This window comes from Pogoniulus pusillus, chromosome 7 (genome assembly GCF_015220805.1).
Source record: "Pogoniulus pusillus isolate bPogPus1 chromosome 7, bPogPus1.pri, whole genome shotgun sequence".
NCBI classification, from domain to species: Eukaryota; Metazoa; Chordata; class Aves; order Piciformes; family Lybiidae; genus Pogoniulus; species Pogoniulus pusillus.
Window position 1 is genome coordinate 27,146,768 of NC_087270.1, and position 20,760 is coordinate 27,167,527.

Here is a 20,760-nt window from a genome sequence, read left to right on the forward strand (position 1 = left end):
ATAGCTGTCCAGCATTTACATGGCCTAACATTTGTCATGGGCATCATAAAGCTGCAAGAAGAAGAAGAAGAGGGTGAAGGGTGTCCCAAGCTGTGTTCTCTGTCACCACCTGTCCTCAGACCCTCTTGTGCAGCTGTGAAATACAGAGCAGCAGGTCACTGATTATTCTGGTGTGGCACAGGAAACTTGAGTAATGGAAGTGAGCAGGAGGGTGTGTGAAATCCAAGCACTGATGATAAAGGAGTGGCAGCATAACAGAGCTGTGCTCCTGCTTTGCTGCTAGCAGAGGTCAGAAGAACAAAGCATGAGCCAAGGCAATAGATGGAGATTTGGGGGTGTTGGGAGCTGAGCAGCTGCCCAGCAGCCAGCAGTGCCCTCTTGCAGCCCTAAGGCAGCTGTGTGCTGGCTGCAGCCAGAGCAGTGTGGGCGGCAGGGCAGGAGAGGGGATTCTGCCCATGCACTCTGCTCAGACCTCACTTCCACTCCTGCCTCCAGTGCTGCTGTCCCCAGCAGCAGGAGGAGGACACAGACCTTCTGGAGAGAGTCCAGAGGAGAGTCACAATGATGATGGCAGGGCTGGAGCAGCTCTGCTGTGAGCACAGGCTGAGGGAGCTGGGGGGGTGCAGCCTGCAGAGGAGAAGGCTCCAGGGGCAGCTCGGAGCTGCCTGCCAGTGCCTGAAGGGATCCTGCAGGAAGGCTGCAGAGGGACTTGTGCTGAGGGGGTCTGAGGCAGACCGAGGGGGAACGATTTGGAGCTGAGGCAGAACAGGGTTAGAGAGGAGCTGAGCAAAAAGTTAAGTGTGAGGGTGAAGAGAGTCTGGCCCAAGCTGCCCAGGGAGGCTGTGGCTGCTTCCTTGCAGGGGGTGTTGCAGGCCAGGCTGGCTGAGGCCTTGGGCAGCTGAGTGTAGCTGAGAGATGTCCCTGGGCATGGCAGGGGCAGTTGAGCTCTGAGATTCCTGCCAAGCTGAGGCACTCTGTAGTTCTATGATTCTGTGACTATAGGGAGGGAAAATCTGGGAGACCTAATTCTACTCCTCCATTCTGTGTGTGCTGTTCCCAGTGTCTGTGTATTTGGATTGTTTGGATTCACCAGCAGTAGCCAGAGCAGGGCACCCCAGCTGGCTGTAGGCAGGGAGACAAAGAATGTTGGCATCTTGCAGCTCAACAGAGCTAAATTTGTATTGTTTGGATTCCCCACCATAGTTTTATTGAATTTCTTAACTGAGGGAGCTGGGGTTGTTTAGCCTGGAGAAGAGGAGGCTCAGGGGTGGCCTCATTGCTGCCTACAACTACCTGAAGGGAGGTTGTAGCCAGGTGGGGGTTGGTCTTTTCTCCTAGACAACCAGCAATAGAACAAGGGGACACAGTCTCAAGCTGTGCCAGGGCAGGTTCAGGCTGGATGATAGCAAGAAGTTCTTCACAGAGAGAGTGATTGGCATTGGAATGGGCTGCCCAGGGAGGTGGTGGAGTGCCCATGCCTGGAGGTGTTGAAGCCAAGCCTTGCTGGGGCACTTAGTGCCATGGTCTGGTTGACTGGATAGGGCTGGGTGAGCTTGGAGGTCTCTTCCAACCTTCTTGATTCTATGGTGGAGGAGCAGGAGTTTATCAGCAGAAGGGTCCTAGTCCCTGGGTAGTGACTGCTTTTCCAGACTTTTAGTCTTTAGGTGGTGACTTAACTCTCCATATCTTGTTCACTGAAACTGCTCTGCAATAAAAGGTGCCCAGAGAAGGATGAAACTGCTGGGATGTGAGGAAAAAGTGGGAGCAGACAGTGACTGAAGGGAGGAATGAAAGATGTAATGAAGAGCAAGCAGACACTGGATACAGTCCTGGCAAAGACGAGCATCTAAATGGCAGGAGGATTTAGTGCAGGAAAGAAATATTTCTGTTAAATTGAGGTTCAGGACTATTGCTGTAAGGATGCAACAGAGCTGCTCTTAGTTGTTGACGGTGCAGAGAAGCAGCAGTGAGTTGTCACTTTGATACACTCTCACACACTTTGTTTCTGGGGATGTTTTCTCCATTAGTTTTGTAAAGCAGTGAGGAAAATAAAATAAGAGGCCAAGTTTTCTATGAACTGTAGAATCAAGCAGGTTGGAAGAGACCTCCAAGCTCATCCAGCCCAACCTAGCACCCAGCCCTAGCCAAGCAACCAGACCATGGCACTAAGTGCCCCAGCCAGGCTTTGCTTCAACACCTTCAGGGATGAAGACTCCACCACTTCCCTGGGCAGCCCATTCCAATGCCAATCACTCTCTCTGCCAACAACTTCCTCCTGACATCCAGACTAGACCTCCCCTGGCATAGCTTGAGCCTGTGTCCCCTTGTTCTGTTGGGAAGAACTGGAGGGCCCCATAACCAGGCTGCCAAAGGACAACCAGTAAGGCAGAAGAGAGATCACGGAGGCACAAAATGGTTTGGGTTGGAAAAGGCCTCTGAGATCATCCAGTCCAGCTAGCAGCCCAGCACCACCATGGCTGCTAAACTGTGTCCCCAGGTTCTGGAGCACCTCCAGGCATGTGAACTCCACCATCTCACTGGGCAGCCTGTGCCAGTCCCTGATGACTCTGGCATCACAGAAATGTCTCCAAATCTCCAACCTACCCCTCCCTTGGCACTGGGACACCTGCTCTGCAGCATTGGTTAGGGCTTTTTGACAGCTCTTGCTTTGGCTCTCACATGTTTTGCTGAGTAGTAGCTGCCCAGGTTTTCTCCTTACTTTCCAGCTCTTTGAAGAGGGGTCTCTAGACTGTAAGGTGAGAAAAGCTTCCCACAAGCAGGTGAAAGCCTCTCTGCAGAATGTCTTTGCAGTGTTTCTTCCACAAAGAGTGCTGCTGAAGTTCTTCAGCATGGCTGTGAAGCTTTCCTCCTCCCCTTTGGCCAGCACTTTGCCTTCAGCGTTGGTTATTGATGTTTTAGCTGTCATGCAGTGAACAGAGATGTTTGGCACTTTCAGCTTGTCTGCAATTGCAGAGCACTGCTTGGTTTAAGTGGTGCTTTCAGCATCTATTGCAGTAGAAAAAGCTCTGCCTTTTATCCTGATGTCAGTTATCCAAAGGTGAAGAAGCTATTTTGGCTTGGCTGTAATCATAGAAGCCTGGGTGTTGGAAGGTCACTGACCTGCTACCAGAGCTCCTTGTCCTGCTTGTGCTGAGTGCTCCAGAGCAGGCCACAGCCCTGCAGGTGAGGTCTGAGCAGAGGGGCAGGATCCCCTCTCTCCAGCTCTGCCCACGCTGCTTTGGATGCAGCCCAGGCTGCCCTCGGCCTTCTGGGCTGCCAGTGCCCATTGCTGGCTCCTGCCCAGCTTCTCCCCCACCAGCACCCCCAGAACTCATAAGAAGCCCAGTGCTGGCCACCAGATCTGTATGAGTTCTCTTCCAGCCTGAGAATATATCCAACACTGAGCAGTGCTGAGATGGCAGGGAAGGAGTTAGATGAACATTTGGCTATGGCAGCAGAGCTCTGCCGTGAGGGGAGATGCCCTGGGGCAGGTTGTTGGGCACTGTGGATGGTCGCAGGGCTGCCGTGTGGTGCTCCCTGACGTTGTAGGTGCTTGGGAGCAGCAGAGAGCAAGTGGGATAGCAGCTGTGGAGGGGCAATGTGGAGGGGAGGTCTTTCTGTTCGGGTTTTCCCTGAAGAGCAGCAAGCAGCTGATGGCTTTTAGGCTGGGCAGGATTTGCTTTCCTTGCTAATTGAGAGGACTCCTGCAGGTAGTGTGTTTCTGCTGGCTGGCTGGGCAAAAAAGGCTTGCAGTCTGTGTTGTGTTGCTGCTTTTGACATGGACTTCAGTTTCTCACACATCAACAGCATCCAATAACACAGAAGGAGACCTTAGCAGAGGAAGTATCATAGAATGGTTTAGGTTGGAAGAGACCTCAAAGCTCAGTCAGTTCCAACGCTCTGCCATAGGCAGGGACAACTCCCACTAGAACAGGTTGCTCAAGGCCTTGTCCAGCCTGGCCCTCAACACCTCCCTGGGCAACCTGTGCCAGTCTCTCACCACCCTCACTGCAAACAACTTCTTCCTAACATCCACTTTCAATCTCCCCTCTGACACTCCAAACCCATTCCTCCTCCTCCTCCTCCTCTCATGACAAGACCTTGTCAATAGTCCCTCCCCAGCCCTCCTGCAGCCCCCTTCACAGCCTGCAAGGCCACTCCAAGGGCTCCTGGAAGCTTTCTCTTCTGCAGCCTGCACAGCCCCAACTCTCTCAGCCTGTCCTCACAGCACAGCTGCTGCAGCCCTCTCAGCATCTTGGTGGCCTCCTCTGCAGCCAGGAGTGCAGGTGGGGTGTGAGGAGAGCAGAGCCAAGGGGCAGAATGCCCTCCCTTGCCCTGCTGCCCACACTGCTCTTGCTGCAGCCCAGCACAGGGTTGCTGTTTGGGCTGCACTCACACTGCAGGCTCCTCTTGAGCTTTTCATCAGCCCAGACCCCCAGGGCCTGTTCCTCAGGGCTGCTCTCAGCCATTCCCCACCCAGCCTAGACTTGGGCTTGGGATTGCACCCACCCAGCTGCAGGACCTTACACTTGCCCTCTAGCAAGTCGCCTGTGCCACACAGCTTGGTGCCAGCTGCACACTTGCTGAGGCTGCACTCTACTCCTTTGTCCATGGCACTGACAGAAGTTCCTGCTTCTGGTTGCCCTTGAGGAGGAGACCTGCATGGCAGAGAATTGTTTTGCTTCATACTTCAATGCTGAGGAAGTGAACAAGTGGTAAAAAGTTGAAGTGTGTCAGGCAGTGCAGTGGCTCCTCGAGCATTAAAGTAGAAAGTTGCTGTTCAGATAGACAGGTGAGTACCTTGGGTTGTGCTGACAGCCCTGTGGCACAACAGAGATTCTGAGGTTGATGCCAGTGCCCATGTGCCACACAGAGCCAGGCTTCTGCGAAGGCAGGAGCTGAGCTGGGCTTTGTTTGGGGCTGTGTTGTGCCAACATAATGCCAGGCTGTTGTGTTTTGATGTCCTAAAGCCTTTTTTCCCTGCTGGGCTGAGCTCTGCGACCCTTAACTGGCCAAACCAGTTTTTGCTTAACAGAATTAAGTGTTTTAGGTCCTTGCTGCTTCTGAAGAGAGAAGAAAACAAAACCAACCCCCAAGGCAGCATTCTTGGTTCAATCTCACCTTTGAACCAAATTTGCTTGTAACCAAATTGGCTATTCCTGGGAGTAAATAACTGTTACTGTATTTATACTGCTGAATCCTTAAAGCCCAGCAGAGAAAGCAAACCTTCAGCTGGCACCTCCCTGCCCTTAATCAATTGGTTTTGGTTATTTTCACTAACAAATGGTGAAGTCATGTTCTGTGTCACGTCTTTAGTCAGTTTGTCTTAGAGTAGTTCTTAGCAATGATGTAGTAAAGGCCTGTTTGGAGAAAGCTGCTGGTATGGGTTTGATGTTGGTCTCCTCTGCCAGGCACCCAGCAACAGAACAGGGGGACACAGCCTCAAGCTGTGCCAGGGGAGGTCTAGCCTGGATGCCAGGAGGAAGTTGTTGGCAGAGAGAGTGATTGGCATTGAAATGGGCTGCCCAGGGAGGTGGTGGAGTGCCCATGCCTGGAGGTGTTGAAGCCAAGCCTGGCTGGGGCACTTAGTGCCATGGTCTGGTTGCTTGGCTAGGGCTGGGTGCTAGGTTGGGCTGGATGAGCTTGGAGGTCTCTTCCAACCTGCTTGATTCTGTGATTTGGTGTTCGTTTATTGCACAAACCAGACTCCTAGTGCCTGCTTCATGGCCAGACAGATTCATACAGTCATGGAATGGGTTGGGCTGAAGTGATCCTAAAGACCAGCCAGTGCCAACCCCCAGCCATAGGCAGGGTCACCTCCCACTAGCACAGGTTGCTCAAGGCCTCATTCAACCTGGTCCTGAACACCTACAGGGAGGTTGGGAGCACAGAATCACCAAATGTGATCCTTGATTACATTCTGTGCTCCATAACCTCCCTAGGCAACCTATGCCAGTGTCTCACCACCCTCACTCTCTGTGCTCCACAACCTCCCTGGGCAACCTGTGCCAGTGTCTCATCATTCTCACTCTCTGTGCTCCACAGCCTCCCTGGGCAACCTGTGCCAGTGTCTCCTCACCCTCACTCTCTGTGCTCCTCAACCTCCCTTGGCAACCTGTGCCAGTGTCTCCTCATCCTCACTCTCTGTGCTCCACAACCTCCCTTGGCAACCTGTGCCAGTGTCTCCCTACCCACACTGTCAGGAACTCCTTCCTCATCTCCAGTCTCAGCCTCTCCTCCTCAAGCTTCAATCCATTGCCCTGGTCTTGTCACTCCCAGCTCTTGTCAATTGTCTCTTCCTGGCAGATTTCCTCTCTTCTGCTGAATGAAGGTTAGAAATTGGGCAGAGGACAATCCATGTGCACTGCTGTGTGGTTGCTGTGGAGAAGCATCCTCAGCTCTCCTGTGCTCTGAGCAGCTTTCAGTGAACATCTGTACATGTTTTGAATTCCTCAGCCGGCTGTTTGGGTGGAAAAGGGAAATGGTTTTGACCTGACTGGCAGGAAGAAGGAGACAATATTGATGTTTGAGAGACAAGGCACAACTAAGGCTTCATTAATGGTGAGGAGGTTTGGTGGTGGTGGTGTTTTGACAAGGGTATGTCAACAAATAGGATGCTTGGAGGGGTTTGTGTTGAAGTGTTGCTGCTGAAAGGTCCTTGTGGAGTTAAAAGAGAATCAAATAACCTCCACTTGAAGATCAGAATTCTTGTCAAAGCAAACATGCCTCCTTCTGTCTGCACCTCCTGGCTCTTGCAGGGGCTCTCTGCAGAGTGCTTTAGTACTTAATATTCATTAATGGTTTTTAAACTCTCTTTTTCTTTAAACACTGCAGTTAGAAGTCAGGCTAAAGGTGGAAGACCAGGAATGATGCTCCAGATGCCTTGGCACACAAAGCAGGGAGCTTGTGTGGTGGCTCTGTGCTCTGCTGCTAGCAGAGGTCAGAAGAACAAAGCATGAGCCAAGGCAATAGATGGAGATTTGGGGGTGTTGGGTGCTGAGCAGCTCCCCATCAGCCAGCAGTGCCCTCCTGCAGCCCTAAGGCAGCTGTGTGCTGGCTGCAGCCAGAGCAGTGTGGGCAGCAGGGCAGGAGAGGGGATTGTGCCCCTGGACTCTGCTCAGACCTCACCTCCACTCCTGCCTCCAGTGCTGCTGTCCCCAGCAGCAGGAGGAGGACACAGACCTGCTGGAGAGAGTCCAGAGGAGAGTCACAATGATGATGGCAGGGCTGGAGCAGCTCTGCTGTGAGCACAGGCTGAGGGAGCTGGGGGGGTGCAGCCTGCAGAGGAGAAGGCTCCAGGGGCAGCTCGGAGCTGCCTGCCAGTGCCTGAAGGGATCCTGCAGGAAGGCTGCAGAGGGACTTGTGCTGAGGGGGTCTGAGGCAGGCCAAGGGGGAATGGTTTGGAGCTGAGGCAGAACAGGGTTAGAGAGGAGCTGAGCAAAAAGTTGAGTGTGAGGGTGGAGAGAGTCTGGCCCAAGCTGCCCAGGGAGGCTGTGGCTGCCTCCTGCCTAGGGTCGTTCAGGTCCAGGCTGGCTGAGGCCTTGGGCAGCTGAGTGTAGCTGAGAGATGTTCCTGGGCGTGGCAGAAGGCAGGGGCAGCTGAGCTCTGAGGTGCCTGCCAAGCTGAGGCACTCTGTAGTTCTATGATTCTGTGACTATAGGGAGGGAAAATCTGGGAGAGCTAATTCTCCTCCTCCTCCATTCTGTGTGTGCTGTTCCCAGTGTCTGTGTATTTGGATTGTTTGGATTCACCAGCAATAGGTTTTACTGTGCCAGAGCAGGGCACCCCAGCTGGCTGTAGGCAGGGAGACAAAGAATGCTGGCATCTTGTAGCTCAACAGAGCTAAATTCCATGGAAAAACATTCCCTGGTGTGGCAAAATGGGGGGAAACCCCAAGCAGCTACAAAATCATCTTTACAGTTCTTAACTGTTAGCTGTGATACATCTTGCCTCTTGAACCCACCATTGTAGGCTCTGTGCATGGCTCCCGTGCTGCTTCTGATGTTTGGGGCCTGTTTTTATTCCCAAGGCCTGCTTCATCAGCAGTAAGAGCTAAACTGCCTTGAGAAGGAACACATAAAGGCAAGGAACAAACCAACCCAAAACCCCTGAGCCAGTCCTCCAAAGGGCCCAACCCTCCCATCCACCCCCTGCCCCTTCAGTTCAAAGCACCTTAGGCTGCAGCCATTCATTGCGCTTCACAGGTTTCAGTACTTAGTTTTCCTTCTGATCTGAGAAGATCTGTTAAAGATGAGAAAACAAGCCCAAAGTGAAGGAAACTCACCGAGGGTGTGTGGGTGGTTGGCAGAAGAGAGCCCCTAGTGCAATATCCCTGACTCACATGTGCTGTTCCAGCTGCTCGAGCAGCGGTTCCCTTAGGAGATGCTTCATGGTTGGTGGTCTTCTGAATGTCCTCCTTGCTGGGCACAGCTTGTGTGGGCCTCTCTGATTAATTCGTGCCATCCAGTTGGGAATTATCTGTACCAGGAAAGTTCCTTGACTGCTTTGGCTGCTTTTCTGCCTTCTGTGCTGTGAAGTGGCAGGATTGTGGAGGGCTTGGCTGCCAGGACTGACTTTTGATATTAAAATGTGGCTGACATGGAGAGGAAGCTCAGCCTGAAAGCTCAATTAGTGGAGGAAAAATTGCACATCTTAGAAATCACTTTCACATCACTTTCACTCTGAAATGAGTCAGTAAGTGGCTGGAGGGCCAGGCCCAGAGAGTGGTGCCACATCCAGCTGGCAGCTGTCACTGGTGCTGTGCCCCAGGAATCAGTGCTGGGCACAGTCCTGTTCAGTATCTTTAGTGATGATCTGGAGCAGGGGACTGAGTCCAGCATCAGTGAGTTTGCAGATGACACCAAGCAAGCGGCAGGTGTGGAGCTGTTGGAGGGTAGGAGAGCCCTGCAGAGGGACCTGGCCAGGCTGGATGGGTGGGCAGAGGCCAATGGGATGAGACTGAACAAGGCCAAGTGCAGGGTTCTACACTTTGGCCACAACAACCCCAGGCAGCACTCCAGGCTGGGGACAGAGTGGCTGAGAGCAGGCAGGCAGAAAGGGACCTCTCTGGGGTTGCTGGCAGAGAGGAGCTGAAGCTGAGGCAGCAGTGTGCCCAGGTGGGCAGCAGAGCCAATGGCATCCTGGGCTGGCTCAGGAGCAGTGTGGGCAGCAGGACAAGGGAGGTTCTTGTGCCCCTGTGCTCAGCACTGCTCAGGCCACCCCTTGAGTGCCGTGTCCAGTTGTGGGCTCCTCAATTGAAGAGAGCTGTTGAGGTGCTGGAAGGTGTCGAGAGCAGGGCAGCAAGGCTGGGGAGGAGCTTGGAGCACAGCCCTGTGAGGAGAGGCTGAGGGAGCTGGGAGTGTTTGGCCTGCAGAAGAGGAGGCTCAGGGCAGACCTCATTGCTCTCTACAGCTCCTTGCAGGGAGCCAGGTGGGGTTGGTTTCTTCTGCCAGGCAGCCAGCAACAGAAGAAGGGGACACAGCCTCAAGCTGTGACAGGGGAGGTTCAGGCTGGATGATAGCAAGAAGTTCTTCACAGAGAGAGTGATTTGCATTGGAATGGGCTGCCCAGGGAGGTGGTGGAGTGCCCATGCCTGGAGGTGTGTTGAAGCCAAGCCTGGCTGGGGCACTTAGTGCCGTGGTCTGGTTGCTTGGCTAGGGCTGGGTGCTAGGTTGGGCTGGATGAGCTTGGAGATCTGTCCTGGGTCAGGGTGGGTGGGTCCCTCCCCTGGTAGAATAAACTCACTTCACCATGGATTTTTTGGAAAGTCAGAGAAAAATGAAATTATATTTCTTATAGTTTTAAATATAACAGTACAAGGAGAAATATAATAACATTGAGGGTGATGGGGAAGGAGTCCAGCTGTGCTTCCAGACATAAAGCTCTTGATGCTCCAATGAAATATTAACTTATCCATTGTTGCCATTATATGACCCATCCCTAGAATATTCTCCTCTCCGCTCAGAGCTTCTACTTCTAAGGTTCTTAGTTTGGAGTATTTTTGTTTGCACTAGAAATTGAGCTCAAATGGCCACAAGGTCCCTTCCAACCTGCTTGATTCTATGAAGAGAAAATAGATTTCTCTTCTTTTTATCATGAGCTGAAGCTTCTTTAATGGCTTATGAGAGATGCTGCCAATATCAGAAGGGTGGAAATTTCTGGATGTTCAAAGCAACTCTTTTGCCAAAGCCTTTTTCTTGAAGATGGAAATCCTTGCAGGAGTCAGAGATTCGTCTTAAAGATCACCCAGTTCCAACTCCTGCCATGGGCAGGGACATCTCCAACCAGCCCAGGTTGCTAGAAGCCTCATTCAGCCTGGCCTTGAACACCTCCAGGGAGGCTGTGGAGCACAGAATCGCCCAATGTGATCAAAGATCACATTGGGCGATTCTGTGCTCCACAACCTCCCTGGGCAACCTATGCCAGTGTCTCCTCACCCTCACTGTCTGTGCTCCACAACCTTCCTGGGCAACTTGTGCCAGAGTCTCACCACCCTCACTCTCTGTGCTCCACAACCTCCCTGGGCAACCTGTGCCAGTGTCTCCCCACCCTCACTCTCTGTGCTCCACAACCTCCCTGGGCAACCTGTGCCAGTGTCTCCCTACCCTCACTCTCTGTGCTCCACAACCTCCCTGGGCAACCTGTGCCAGTGTCTCCTCACCCTCACTCTCTGTGCTCCCCAACCTCCCTGGACAACCTGTGCCAGAGTCTCACCACCCTCACTGTCTGTGCTCCACAACCTCCCTGGGCAACCTGTGCCAGTGTCTCACCACCCTCACTCTCAAGAATCTCTTCCTCCTCTCCAGTCCAATCTGCTCTCCTCAGGCTTCATTTGAGATGCTGCCTGTGTCATAAGGTTGGGATTTTTTCAGCTGTCCAAATCAATTGTTTTGCAAAAACTTTCACTTGCAGATGAAAATCCTTGCAGCACTCAGTGACCTTTTCTCCATTTCTTTTTGATGTCCCCCCTCCCTAAGGAACAACAAATGTGTGGCAGAAATGACATTGACGTTTTTAAGGGAGTAGAGTAAATGCCTTTAAAAGCCTCAATGGAGACCTTCCCTTGGCTTCAGCACAGGCCAGGCTGATGGAAAATGTGTTAGGTACCTGAGGCAATGAATCTGCACTTTGTGAAGCTGTCCACAGGCTGAAGCTGTGCACTTCTGTGCTCACATTTCACTCTTAGTGTGTGCCTGTAAACTGCACTCATCCTGAGCTGCTTCTGCTGAAGTGGTCATGACCTGCAGCAGCCTGTGGGATCATGGAATTGTAGAATTAAGAAGGTGGGAAGAGATCTCCAAACTCATCCAGCCCAACCTAGCACCCAGCCCTAGCCAAGCAACCAGACCATGGCACTAAGTGCCCCAGCCAGGCTTGGCTTCAACACCTCCAGGCATGGGCACTCCACCACCTCCCTGGGCAGCCCATTCCAATGCCAATCACTCTCTCTGCCAACAACTTCCTCCTAACATCCAGCCTGAACCTGCCCTGGCGCAACTTGAGGCTGTGTCCCCTTCTTCTGTTGCTGGCTGCCTGGCAGCAGAGCCCAACCCCACCTGGCTACAACCTCCCTGCAGGTAGCTGTAGAGAGCAATGAGGTCTGCCCTGAGCCTCCTCTTCTGCAGGCCAAACACCCCCAGCTCCCTCAGCCTCTCCTCACAGGGCTGTGCTCCAGGCCCCTCCCCAGCCTTGCTGCCCTGCTCTGGACACCTTCCAGCACCTCAACAGCTCTCTTCAATTGAGCAGCCTGGAACTGGACGCAGCACTCAAGGTGTGTCCTGAGCAGTGCTGAGCACAGGGGCACAAGAACCTCCCTTGTCCTGCTGGCCACACTGCTCCTGAGCCAGTCCAGGATGCCATTGGCTCTGCTGCCCACCTGGGCACACTGCTGCCTCCTCTTCAGCTCCTCTCTCCCAGCAACCCCAGAGAGGTCCCTCTCTGCCTGCCTGCTCTCAGCCACTCAGTCCCCAGCCTGTGGTGCTGCTTGGGGTTGTTGTGGCCAAAGTGCAGAACCCTGCACTTGGCCTTGTTCAGTCTCATCCCATTGGCCTCTGCCCACCCATGCAGCCTGGCCAGGTCCCTCTGCAGGGCTCTCCTACCCTCCAACAGCTCCACACCTGCTCCAAGCTTGGTGCCATCTGCAAACTGACTGATGCTGGACTCAATCCCCTGCTCCAGATCATCACTAAAGATACTGAACAGGACTGTGCCCAGCACTGATTCCTGGGGCACAGCACCAGTGACAGCTGCCAGCTGGATGTGGCACCATTCACCACCACTCTCTGGGCCTGGCCCTCCAGCCACTTCTTGACCCATTTCAGAGTGAATCTGTCCATGCCACGAGCTGCCAGCTGTGCCAGGAGCTGCTTGTGGTAGACAGTGCCAAAGGCTTTGCTGCCATCCAGGTAGACTCCATCCACAGCCTGCCCCACATTCACCAGGCAGGAACCTGATCATAAAAGGAGATTGGTTGCTGTCAGTCACAGGAAGTTGTTAGGCAGCTGTCTATGGAGGGGAAGAATTTTGGGAACTGATTGGATTCAAGCCTGAGGAGGGCAAATTGAGGCTGGTGAGGTGGGAGAAATTCTTGGCAGTGAGGGTGGTGAGACACTGGCACAGGTTGCCCAGGGAGGTTGTGGAGCACAGAATGTGATCCCATTCTGTGCTTCTGTGCTCCACAACCTCCCTGGAGGTGTTCAGGACCAGGTTGGATGAGTCCTTGAGCATCCCGGGCTGGTGGAGGTGTCTCTGCTTGTGGCATTGGATGATTTTGAAGGTCCCTTCCAACCCATTCTCTGACTCTTAAGTGCAAAGATAAGCCATGTGAGTAATGAGATATTCTGTGAGCCACTTTCTTCTTGTGTTCGTGTAGCTGTGGCTGTGTTGGGGGAAGTTATTTCGTCATCTTACCTTTACTGTTAAACTCTTTTTCAGACCCCAGTCAAAACAATGCTTTTCCCTGACTTCAATTCCACTTTTGCCTTCGGTGCCCCAACGTCTTTAATTATTTCATGTGCAAGAGAGATTTTTTTTTTCCTGTCTTCTTGAATAAATGGCCTGAAGGGAGGGAGGAGGAACTGCTGAAATTCAAGATTCACCAAGGACTTCAGGTTGGAAGGGACTCTCAAAGGTCATCCTGACTGAACTTGCTGCAGGCAGCAGGGACATCTCTGACTACCTCAGCCTGCGCATTGCCATGACAGGTCCAATCTGGAATGCCTCCACGGATGGGGCCTCGAAGACATCCCTGGGCAGCCTGTGCCAGTGTCTCCCCACCCTCACTGATATCTTCCCTCTCAGACTCCCCTCTCCCAGCTCAAAGTTGTTGTCCCTCATCCTAGCACTGCCAGCTCTTGTCAGAAGTCCCTCCCCAGCTCTCTTGGAGCCCCTTCAGGCACTGGAAAGCTGCTCTGAGGTCTCCCTTGAGCTTTCTCTTCTCCATGCTGAACAGCCTCAATTCTTCCAGCCTGTCTCCAGCCCTCTGATCTTTGTGCCTTCCTCTGTACCTGCTCCAGGAGTTGTGTGTCCTGCCTGTGTTAGGGTCCCTGTCCTGCTTGAAGGAAGGCAATGCAGAGTGCAGCCAAGTGTTCAGCTGATCCCCTGCTGCTGAAGGGCTCAGTGCAGTCACAGGTTTGGCTTGGAAGGGACCTTAGGAGGTCATCTAGTTCCAACCCCCTGCCATGGGCAGGGACACCTCCTGCTTCACTAAGCTCTTCTGTTGTCTGTGCCATTGTCAGGCTCACTTGAAAGCAGGTTCAAACCCAACCCAGATCTTCACCTTATGGGGCCAGTAAGAAAGAGTCTGTGGTTGATTGGGTGCTTGGGTGTGAGCAGAGCATATAGGAAAGAGAAACTGGGAGGGGTGTTTGGGTTGAGTTGGCCTGTTCTGGAGTTGGTTGTGGGAATGGTTTTTTGGCTGGTTGTGCCTTTGAGGGGTCTGGGTTTGGTCAGCCATGGTATTGAGGGGGTTTATTTTTAGGTCAGGGATGGCTTTGGGGTTGGTCAGAGGGTTTTTTTTCCCCCTCTCTATAGCTGCTGCCTGTCTTTGGCTCAGGTGAGCACTGTGCTTTGGGAGGGATGGGGCTCTGGAGGGAAGCTCTGACACAGTTCCAGAGGGACAGGGATCTGCTGGAGAAGGTCCAGCAGAGGGCTACAAGGATGATGAGGGGACTGGAGCACTGCCTGATGAGGAGAGGCTGAGGGACCTGAGGCTACTTAGTGTGGAGAAGAGAAGACTGAGAGGGGATCTAATAAATGTTTATAACTGTCTGAGGGCTGGGGGTCAGCAGGGGAGGCAGGCTCTGCTCACTGCTACCTGGTATGGGACAAGGAGCAATGGATGGAAGCTGCAGCACAGGAGGTTCCAGCTCAGCACAAGGGGGGAACTTCTTGACTGTAAGAGTCCCAGAGCATTTGCACAGGCTCCCCAGAGAGGTTGTGGAGTCTCCTTCCCTGGAACCTTTCCAGGCCTGTCTGGATGTGTTTCTGCGTGCCCTCAGCCAGATTGTATGGTCCTGCTCTCTTTGGGTCCCTTCCAACCCCTGATATCCTGTGAGTCTGTGATGTGCTGTGGTGAGGACTACAGCATGTCAAAAACTCCAGCAGGTTGTTGGTAGCTTGTGCACATGTGTGTTAGTTTTCACAAGCCAAGGGTGTGAGGACTTGGTTGTTTTCTGCAGGTCAACTTTGTGGTGTGCCAACTGTTTGCCTTGCTGGCAGCCGTCTGGTTCCGGACGTACCTGCACGCCAGCAAGACCAGCCCCTTCATCAGGCACGTCGTGGCAACCTTCCTGGGCCTTTACCTTGCACTTTTCTGTTTTGGATGGTGAGTTCCATTTTTTTTTAATCCAGTTCTCAGGGCCCTGCAGGTTTTCATGCCTTGTTTGCAGGGAAGCAAAGATTTGTGGTGCAGACCCTGATGGTCTCATTGTGTGGAGCAGAGCTGAGCTGCCGCAGCTGGGCAGGAATCGGCTGAGCTGTTCTGCTGTGGCACACAGGTTGTGGCAGATCTTGGGTCTGCAGAATCATAGAATAAATCAGGTTGGAAGAGACCTCCAAGCTCATCCAGCCCAACCTAGCACCCAGCCCTGTCCATTCAACCAGACCATGGCACTAAGTGCCTCATCCAGGCTTGGCTTCAACACCTCCAGGCATGGGCACTCCACCACCTTCCTGGGCAGCCCATTCCAATGCCAACCACTCTGTCTGGCAAAAACTTCCTCCTAACATCCAGCCTAGACTTCCCCTGGCACAACTTGAGGCTGTGTCCCCTTCTTCTGTTGCTGGGTGCCTGGCAGCAGAGCCCAACCCCACCTGGCTACAGCCTCCCTTCAGGTAGCTGCAGTGAGCAATGAGGTCTGCCCTCTGCAGGCTGCACACCCCCAGCTCCCTCAGCCTCTCCTCACAGGGCTGTGCTCCAGGCCTCTCCCCAGCCTTTCTGCCCTCCTCTGGACGCCTTCCAGCACCTCAACAGCTCTCTTCAGTTGAGGAGCCCAGGACTGGACACAGTACTTAAAGTGTGGCCTGACCAGTGCTGAGTAACTCACACACTGCCTGCCTGTGGGCTTGGCAAGATGGAGCAGCTGCAGTTTGTTTCACTTGCCCCAGCTTTTCTTCATAGAATCATAGGATTAACCAGGTTGGAAGAGACCTCCAAGATCACCCAGTCCAACCTGTCACCCAGCCCTATCCAGTCATAGAATCATTTGGGTTAGGAAAGGCCTCTGAAATGTTCCAGTGCAGCCAGCAACTCAGCACCACCACGGTCACTAAACCACAGCCCCAAGTGCCATGGCCACACAGTACTTGAACAGCTCCAGGCACGGGGGCTCCACCCTCCCTGGGCAGCCTGTGCCAATCCCTGACCACCCTTGCAGCAAGGAAATTTGTCCTCATCTCCAACCTAGGCCTTCCCTGCTGATTTCCTCTCATCCCATCAGCTGCTCCCAGAGAGAGTAGAAGTGTTCCCTTGAGCTGCTGCCCAGCTGTGATGCCTGAGATCATTTCTCTTAGCCATTCACTGTGTCTTTTCCTGAGTATTGAATAGAATCTGATTTTGTATAGGCAGAGTGGCTGCAACTGCCCCTCCCTGGAGGTATTCAAGACCAGGCTGGATGATGCCTTAAGCAGCTTGGGCTGGTGGGAGGTGTCTCTGCCCATGGCAGTGGGGATTGGAGTAGATGACCTTGAAGGTCCCTTCCAAAGCAACCCATTCCATGAACTGCAGTATAAAATATGCAGTATAAAACTGCCCCTCCTTGGAGGTATTCAAGGCCAGGCTGGATGAGGCTTTGAGCAACCTGGGCTGATGGAAGGTGTCCCTGCCCATGGCAGGGGTGTTGGAGTAGATGACCTTGAAGGTCCTTTGCAAAGCAACCCATTCCATGAACTGCTGATGCTCCTAGCATTATAAAACACCTGGGAAGGCCTTGATTTGAGAGTTCTTTGGGGGGGGGAAACTCTTTCATATTTTGGTGGGATGAAGTGGTGTTGGGGGTTGATTTTGATGTGGGGAGGGGGGTTTGTTGGGGTTTTGATTCTTTCAAGATTTGGATGCTGGGGGGTTTTGTTGAGTGTTGAAGCTCTTTTAAGTAACTTAAACCCATACAGTTTGTTTTCCTTCATGAAAATGCTGTGAGGGTTTCCCTTGTTTTTTTTACTCCCCCAGGTATGCCTTACATTTTGTTATACAAAGTGGAATTTCCTACTATATCATGATCATAATAGGAGTGGAAAATATGCACAAGTAAGTTCTCCATTTGCCAAAAAATACTGTTTTTCTGTGATTAAAATGCTGCCATTTTTGGGGGGGGTCCTGCAGCTGTGCACACAGAGCATCCCCCTGCCTCTGTCAGAGTAGCTCAGCATTTGAATTCTGCTAACTGTGGTCTTATTGCCAGGAGAGAAAATGGCTTCTTTGGGCATTTCTGCTGGGTTTGGGTGTCTCTAAAGCTTATTCCAGTTGGAAGTGTCCCATTGAGCCTTTTGTGTTCTTAATATCCTTTTTGGTTGCTGCTTCAGTAGCTGCAGATGTCTGACAGATGAGGTAGGTGTGCGAATCCTGTGGGATAACAGGCAGTGTTGGGAGAGGGAAGGTGTCTGAAGGGAGCAGAGTTTGTGTGAGGATGGTGCTGCAGTTATTTAGTTTTGGTGCCATTTGGCATCTCCTCTTTTGTAAGGCTAAGGCAGTGTGACTGGTGCCTAGAGGTAAAGCTTTCACCAAATGACCTTCTGGTCCCCAAGCTGGTGACACATGGGTTTGATGGGTGGAGCACTGATGGGTAAAGAACTGGCTTGATGGCCACACACAAAGAGTGGCTGTCAATGGCTCCATGGCCAAGTGCAGGCCAGTGACAAGTGGAGTCCTTCAGGGATCAGTCCTGGCACCAGGCTTGTTCAACATCTCTGTGGGTGCCATGGACAGTGGCACTGAGTGCAGCCTCAGCAAGTTTGCTGCCCACACCAAGCTGTGTGGTGCAGCAGGCAGGCTGGAGGGCAGGGATCCATCCAGAGGGACCTGCACAGGCTGCAGAAGTGGGCACAAGGCAACCTCATGGGGTTCAACAAGGCCAAGTGCGAGGTCCTGCAGCTGGGTGGAGGCAATGCCAAGCACCAATCCAGGCTGGGCAGTGAGTGGCTGGAGAGCAGCCCTGAGGAGAGAGACTTAGGGGTGCTGCTGGAGGAGAAGCTCAGCATGAGCCAGCAATGTGCACTTGCAGCCCAGAAAGCCAAGCAGAGCCTGGGCTGCAGCAGAAGTGTGGCCAGCAGGTTGAGGGAGGTGATTCTCCTCCTCTACTATGCTCTGCTGAGACCCCACCTGGAGTACTGCATCCAGTTCTGGAGCCCCTGGGACAAGAGGGATGTGGAGATGCTGGAGTGTGTCCAGAGAAGGGCCACGAGGATGCTCAGAGGGCTGCAGCAGCTCTGCTGTGAGCACAGACTGAAAGAGTTGGGGCTGTGCAGTCTGCAGAAGAGGAGGCTCCCAGGTGACCTTCTTGTGGCCTTCCAGCTTCTGAAGGGGGCTACAAAAAAGCTGGGGAGGGACTTTTTAGTCTGTCAGGGAGTGACAAGACTGGGGGGAATGGAGCAAAGCTGGAGGTGGGGAGATTCAGAGTGGACATGAGGAGGAGGTTGTTGAGCATGAGAGTGGTGAGAGGCTGGAATGGGTTGCCCAGGGAGGTGGTTGAGGCCCCATGGCTGGAGGTGTTTAAGGCCAGGCTGGCTGAGGCTGTGGGCAGCCTGCTCTAGGGTAGGGTGTCCCTGGGCATGGCAGGGGGATTGGAACTGGCTGATCCTTGTGGTCCCTTCCAACCCTGACTGATTCTGTGATTCTTAGGGCATTATATTGGGGTGGCTGTGAGGAATTCTATGTACAGGGCATTCTTCTGGCCTGGCTTCAGCTCTTGATTATGTCATCAGTGTCTGGATCCATGCTGGATGGCTGTTATTTCTCTTTCTCTATCCTTTGTAAAAGCAGCAGAGGCATTTATTCCTGTAGGCATCTGTTGTGCTGTTCCACCAGTCTAGAGATCAGAACTAAATTAGGTTCCCACTGTGTTTATTTCCTGTGTAAATGATGAGTAAAATAGCAAATTCTTCCTTGAATAGGTTCCTGACATGTGTGAGGCTCTTGGGAAAGATGCTGAAGAAGGAACCAGAAAGGGAAATTGGTTTGCACAGAAGGTGCAAAGCCAGAGTGGCCGTGGTTCAGGATCCTGCTGCTGGAACACTCTGCTGCTTTATTGCTGGCTGGAATTGGGTTGCCTTTGGAAAGATCCCACGTTATTAGGCTCTTGTTCATGGAATCCTAGAATGGCTTGGGTTAAAAGGGACCTTAAAGGTCATCTGGTTCCAGAAGCCTGACGTGTTCCAGCTACTGCAGGTCTGAGAGACCTTCACCTGATTGGATTGGCTGATTTATACTCTCAGGGCTTGTTTGCTTAGAGCTTGTTTTAAAGCAACTTATCATGGAATGGACTGGATTGGGTAGGACCTCCAAAGCTCATCCAGTCCAGCCCCCTACAATCAGCACTAGGGCAGGTTGCTCACAGCCTTGCCCAGCCTCACCTTGAATATCTCCAGGCATGAGGCCTCAACCCTCTCCCTTGGGCAACCTGCTGCAGTCTTGCAGCAGCCTCCTGGTGCAGAACTTGTTCCTCACATCCAATCTCCATCTGTTCTGCTCTCATTCCAAGAAATTGCCCTGGTCCTGTCCCTGCAGGCTTCTGCAAACAGTCCCTCTGCAACCTGCTTGGAGCCCCTTCAGGCACTGGAAGGTTGCTGTTAAGTTCCCCTGGAGCCTTCTCTTCTCCAAGCTGAACAACCCCAGCTCCCTCAGCCTGTCCTGTAGTAGAGGTTCTCCACCTCCCTGATCATCTTTGTGGCCTCCTCTGGACCTGCTCTGTCAGGTCCACGTCCTTCCTGTGTTGAGGGCTGCAGGGCTGGATGCAGTGCTCCAGGTGAGGTCTTACCAGAGCAGGGTAAAGTCTTCAGACATTTAACAATGGAAGCTGTAACTTTTGTAGCTTAATACTTTAAAAAGTGCTGGAGGTGGTTAAGAGCTGCAAAGATCCCAATCAGGTAGGAGTGCTTTGGTCTGCAGGAAAGCACTTACCTGAGGCTGAACTCAAAACTGATCAATTATTTTGGTGCCTTGTTTACCTGGCAGCACTTTGGCTGGAAGATGGACTGGTACCAGTGGCTATCCTCAGTGCTTCTTGGCTTTGGATCTGGGACTAAGCCGTCATAATTTGGTGCTAGCATGGGAATTCCCATTGGGAATCAGGAAAATGGGTGTGGATTTCTCAAGTGCAGTGGATTTGCCTTTGGAAGCTGAGGTGGTGCTGATGTGGGGAGGTTTTGTGTTATTTTCCCTTAGAAATCCTCCTGTTTCTTCAAGGGCTGTGAAACTGCTTCTTGACTTCAGACAAAACCCCAAATGCTACAGTCAGACCTTAAAGAGTTTGGCTACCATTTACCAAGTCTCTTTCTCTGGAGACTTTCTAAACCCACCTGGATGCCTTCCTGTGTAAACTACTCTGGGGGCATCCTGCCTTGGCAGGGAGCTTGGACTTGATCTCTGGAGGTCCCTACCAACCTCCCTGGAGGTGTTCTAGGTCAGGTTGGATGAGGCCTTGAGCGACCTATTCTAGTGGGAGGTGTCCCTGCCTATGGCAGGGGTTTGGAACTGGCTGAGCTTTGAGCTCTCTTTCAACCTAAACCATTCTGTGAACCTCTAAAGCTCTGTGATTCTGTGAAGACCTCTAAGCAAGACTTGTACAGGAGATTTGAAAACAAGGTGATGAAGACTTCCCCAAAGCCTTCTGATTGTTCGTGTTATGATTGGTAAATGATGTCCCTCAGCCTAGGGGAGCAGGAACGTTCATCACAGCTCTCACAGGTCACAGGATATTACAGGCTCACAGGATATTAGGGGTTGGAAGGGACCCAAGGAGATTGAGTCCAACCCCCCTGCCAGAGCAGGACAATCCTATCTAACACAGATCACAGAGGAACACATCCAGACAGACCTGGAAAGGCTCCAGAGAAGGAGACTCCACAACCTCTCTGGGCAGCCTATTCCAGTGCTCTGGGACCCTTACAGTAAAGAAGTTCCCCCTTGTGTTGAGCTGGAACCTCCTGTGCTGCAATTCACACCCATTGCTCCTTGTCCTATCTCAGGGAGCAGTGAGCAGAGCCTGTCCTCCCCCTCCTGGCCAACCCTCAGATACTTATAAACATTGATCAAATCCCCTCTCAATC

General features: G+C 52.6%; 1 protein-coding gene across 2 annotated transcripts in view; it reads left to right on the forward strand.

Moving 5' to 3' along the window:
* Window positions 1-20,760, forward strand: part of MBOAT2 (membrane bound O-acyltransferase domain containing 2) — a 70,614-nt gene that overhangs the window by 8,608 nt on the left and 41,246 nt on the right. For both annotated transcript variants that reach the window (XM_064146347.1, XM_064146349.1), the window contains exons 2-3: window positions 14,679-14,824; window positions 16,667-16,744. In XM_064146347.1, the coding sequence (XP_064002417.1) occupies window positions 14,679-14,824; window positions 16,667-16,744 (224 nt within the window). The remainder of the gene's footprint in view (window positions 1-14,678; window positions 14,825-16,666; window positions 16,745-20,760) is intronic.